General features: G+C 41.7%; 1 protein-coding gene across 1 annotated transcript in view; it reads right to left on the bottom strand.

The window, feature by feature from the left end:
- Positions 1 to 864: 864 nt before the first annotated feature.
- Positions 865 to 5,000, bottom strand: part of LOC138019498 (retinol dehydrogenase 7-like) — a 14,890-nt gene continuing 10,754 nt past the window's right edge. Inside the window, exons 2-4 of the mRNA XM_068866308.1 lie at positions 4,973 to 5,000; positions 3,410 to 3,649; positions 865 to 1,212 (exon numbers count right to left, since the gene is read on the bottom strand). The exon at positions 4,973 to 5,000 is cut by the window's right edge and continues 158 nt beyond it. Of these exons, the coding sequence (XP_068722409.1) occupies positions 968 to 1,212; positions 3,410 to 3,649; positions 4,973 to 5,000 (513 nt within the window). The 3' untranslated portion in view covers positions 865 to 967. The remainder of the gene's footprint in view (positions 1,213 to 3,409; positions 3,650 to 4,972) is intronic.

Below are 5,000 nucleotides of genomic sequence, written 5' to 3'. Positions count from 1 at the left end.
CGCTTCCAACAGGCCTGTGAACCCTTCCTGCTTACAGAGCAATACAAAAAACTTCTCCCATATCACATTTCAACCTTAAGCTCGGAAATTCAATACACAACATGATATTATAATTCACAAAGGCAGAAAATACCACAGAATCCTTTTCCAGCGAAAATTTTATTGAAACAAACAACATATTTGCTCTTAGAGGCGAAAACCTCTTCCTATTTCATTGCGTGCGTGAAGACAAGAAACTCAATCGTGTCAAATTACCATGTACTTCAGGTAACAACAGCTCACTTTGATTTCGTCTCGACGGGCGATAGATTGTTGTCGAAGTCCATTACTCGTCGCTTTTAAGATTCCACCGCCTGTATATCCAATTGACTTGCCATTATTGAGCTTCATAAGGGTATATTTTGTTCAAAGATCCACTAAAACGCCATTCGCGTTACATGACTTTCGACGCCATTGCCGGTTAAGTTAATCGTTCTACTGTGTCCACCAGAGAAATCTACGCATTTCCCACTACCCTCTCGATCCTAAGAAAATACGCTCAGAAGGCTCTGTGCACAAAGCCGCCACTTAGCAGGGGAGTGACAGGCAAGAATTTTCCCGACACGGAAAATAACAAAAAAACCCACGAAATGAAACCGAGATTCCGACTGGGTTTGGCAACCCAGTAATAACTCGGGTTCTGTAAAAACGCCGTTCCACAAATACACAGTTGTACGTTCCGAGTCATGGGCTCCTTTGCGTGTCCAACAGTAGGGAAAACCCCCCGAACGTTTGTCCCAACCAAGTTCTCGCCCTGGAAATGGTTCAAGATCATCGAGAACTTTTACTTCATGTAAACCCACATGCAAGAACAACAGAATCAACTGGTGATTATGATGGATTTTTATTACCTAATTGCGGACAAAGTTGTCACTGCAATTCAGCTTTTTCTTAAGTTGCCTTTTGAAGTGAAATAGTCAGTTAAGGGTTAGGTGGTGCGGCTTGTTCTCAAGTCATGTGTGGCACCACGTGGGTTTCCTGGTCGAAACACAACGTTGATAAGAAAGTCAGAAATAAATGCTGGAAAAAAGCTCAAAGGTATGCTCACGTACCGAGCATCTAGGCCAACCCTATAGCGGTCAGATGGAGAGGGCGAAGTCAGGCCATGTACTATTGTGTTCACGACTGGGCTGATGTCAGAATTGCAAGGGAGATTTCTCACAAACTTTATTGCTGAAAAAAAAAAGAAAAGTTAAATGATTTGAATATTAACTGCCTTAGTATTGAAGGAGGGAAATCCCCTTCCTTTTAGTCCATTTCTTTTCAACAATAGCATGGAATTCCCACATCTGGACCCGATGCCGACTGGGTATTTTTGTTAAATTGAAATTAGATGTCTAGACGCTTGAAAAAGTAAATAAGACAGGGAAAGAAAAGGCGCTTGTGATGGGTTTGTAAATAAACCTACAATGTAAAAATCCTATAATCTGCCAACAGCAGGACGAAAGAGTCAAGAAGATATAAACATGATAAAGGATATTACAGTGGCAGCGCAAGGATACTATGAATTTTATGCTGGAGTGCTGATATTAGAGAGAGTGACTTTAGCTTCGCGTGACCGACGGCAACTCGAGTATTTTGTTACTGAAAAGCAAAAACAATACTCGGAGTCTTTTTAAACATTGTTTGTAGAAAATACTCTATATGAAATAAAAATGATCCTTACCCGTCAAATTTTGAGAGTTTCGATGAAGCAGCTGTTTTGTCGGTAAACAGAGTCAATGTGAGTTCATGAAAAAAATTGTGGCAAGGAGTCAGTTTTGAACGATCTATAACCATGAAACCTAATTTTTCCTCCTCTGACATACCGGAAAATGGTTTTAGGGTACTTTTTTTTCCGCAAACAACTTTTTATATAGAAAAAAACCAAAAAATTCACGAATACGGCAAACGCGAAATAATAGAGAGATCAAGCATCGCGTTTACTTGAAACGGCAAACGCGAAAGGATGGGCTGCTGCTTGTCATAAAAACATGGAAATTATATGTCATTCTAACTCGTCTTTCTCTTTTAAAAAGTTACTTGATACCTGCTGTTAACACGCAAGAGCAGAGGCGAGGTTAGATCTCACCGGGTCTACTTGAATAGCAATAACCCGCCTGGTATGTTAGCTACGCCATGCTGATGAGGCCCAAAAGGCCGAAACAGCTGTCCATGGCTGCTAATTGACCGGGTGAAATGGTTGTGCGCATGCGTGATATGTTGGCCACACCGGGTTGGTGTTAGCGTGTGTCCGGCATCTTGCTTTTATTGTTGTTCTACTTGAATGTTCATTTAGTAATAGGAAATGTGGTAGACACGGAAGGATCTGTTGAGTTTTGGCGATGGAAATACTGCAGGGAGTTTAGAAACAACACCTATACGGCGTTAAAATTTTTCTTCCCAGTCTTCCAAATTACGTCACCAGATCACCTGGATGCCGGCAAGCGGCAGCCGACAAACGTAGAAAATGGCTGGAAAATCATGGTCACGTGGTCACTTTTGCTGTTCGCGTTGCTTACTGAAGGGCGTTTTCCATTTACCAAGAAATTCCGGACATTCCGGTTTGGATGTAAATGGAACACACGTTTTTGGTTCGTTCCACTGGAAAATTTCCGGAATAAACGGAACTTCTGATATGGTAGTCCTGTTTTCCCATTGGAAACTTTCCGATGGAAATGTGTCTTCCATTTACAACTTTTGAAAGGTCTTACCACTTCCAGGCTATTCACGGCCACATTTTTAAATTTTGGCGAGTAAAATCGCAATCACTGGGCGGCAAATGGACCTGAGTTAAATGGAACACGTTTTTCACCCGATGGAAATTTTCACCGAAATTTCCGGAAATTTTTTGTAAATGGTAAACAACCTGAACCTAAATCTCTCTATTATCTCTGACGAGTGGGCGCAGCGAACGAGTGCGAGATACTGTCAGCACGACGAGATAAAATTCGTATCCCCAATGTTCTGTCAAAAAAACTAATTTTATTACTTTTCGAAATAGCGAAAAAGTGGTCATCATCCTTTAAAACATGTATGTTGTGTGAAACGAAACTAGATATGAAAGTTATGAAAATCATGATAATGTCAAAATGAGTCACAAAAATGTTAATGTTGTAGAGAAAAATTATATTACAGCACAAAAGTATCTTACGAGGAAGGTGAAGCTCGCTTTTTGTTGGCTAATCGTGTTAGTTACGAAGACGACACCTATATCCTCACATGTGAAAGACAAAAGTGATATCTTAATTGCGTGCGGTGAAGACACTGTGGACTTTTAGAAAAAGGAAAATCCTAGTAGTTCATTAGTATATGTATATAATGATAAAAACAGTTATGTTGGAATTAAAAGGAAAGGAGTCAGTTTGAAATTTAAGAAGTATTCTGGTACCTTTCTCTAACCACTCCTCTCCGTAATCATTTTTTAGCTCCTCGCTAAGTTGATTCCAGCCCTTCCTTAATTCTTTTTCTTGAAAGTCTGGAGCAGCAATGTTGGTTGGGAAGATTCCCGGCTCCAGCATAGTGACTTTAATCCCCCAGGGCTGCATCTCCAGTCGAAGAGCATCAGAGAATGCTTCCACACCATATTTAGTCAAAGAGTAAGCTCCAGTAAGTGGAACTGCTATCCTCCCTGATATTGTGACAGAGTCAATGAGATTCAAATATAACAATCAGAGGAATGTGGAGATACAAACGGGGGGGGGAGGGCTGGGAGGGCTTTAGCCCCCCCAATTGCAAGGAAAAAATAATAAATAATAAATTAATAAATAAACAAATAATAATTTTAAAAAACCCATTTAACATATAACACAACATATATATGGGAGGCGCTGTGGTCTCGTGGTTAGAGTGCTCGACTCCGGATCGAGTGGTCCGAGTTCGGGTCCTGGCTGGGGACATTGTGCTGTGTTCTTGGGCAAGACACTCAGGCTTTACTCTCACGGTGTCTCTCTCCACCCAGGTGTATAAATGGGTACCGCCGAAATGCTGGGGGTAACCCTGCGATGGACTAGTATCCCATCCAGGGGGGAGTAGAAATACCGTTCCTAGTCGCTTCATGCTAATGAAACCGGAGATAAGTGCCGGCCTGATGGGCCTTCTAGCTCGTAAGCAGAGACTTAACTGTACTTTTTAAACATATAACAGAAGGAAAAACAAAACAAAACGAGCAAAGAATTTAAGGCCGGAATAAATGTATCGAGTTATATATGTGTCAAGTAACAAATAAGAAGTAAGACATCTGTCAATTTATGGTTGATCCACGTTTTTTTTTTTTTTTTTGATATCTGATCGAGAATGCTGAAAGTAGCATTTTGCGAGCTTCAAAATTTCAAAATTGTGTAGCGGAGAATTCCCCCAGAACCACCTACAAGTTAGCATCTCCGGCGCTTGCTTGTTGCCCCCCCCCCCCCCCCCACAACCCCCCAAATACAAAATACGCTCCACCGCCCCTGAAGAAGAGATAAATTTTCATTAGACAAAAGCGGCCCGGCCGTTACGAAAACGAGCATCTGCAGCTAAAACTTGAAACGTATTTTACAAACTCCTACGATGTTGTTTTCGGCTTGATCAAAGACTTAGTAATTTACACCCCCACTTTTAACTCCCCCCCCCCCTTCTTCCCACTCTCAAGTGTACTCCGCGCGGCCCCTGTCTCAATCAAAGATGAAACCACGACCACTCCATTTCTTTTCTTTGTGTTAGAGGTCAACTTTCTCCACACTCCCAATCCCTTTGGTTTGGAATCGTTGTCACGCAAAGCCTAAAATGTATTTTCTGGCGTTTGAGTTTGCGCTGTTTCCCTTCTTAGCTGTAGATTAAACCTTGGAGGTTATACCCCCGCCCCCTTCCGCGGCCCCTGTACACTAATGCATAACTACTATGGGGGTTCATTTATCGTTGCCCCATAGTTATTTTGCATCAGCGCTTGTTGAGCTTAGGGATCACATCCAACCTGCTGCACTTGACATATTCACCACTCG

Source organism: Montipora capricornis, chromosome 10 (assembly GCF_036669925.1).
Source record: "Montipora capricornis isolate CH-2021 chromosome 10, ASM3666992v2, whole genome shotgun sequence".
NCBI classification, from domain to species: domain Eukaryota; kingdom Metazoa; phylum Cnidaria; class Anthozoa; order Scleractinia; family Acroporidae; genus Montipora; species Montipora capricornis.
The sequence above is the reverse complement of the archived record's forward strand: the minus strand, read 5'-3'. Positions and strand labels throughout refer to the sequence as shown.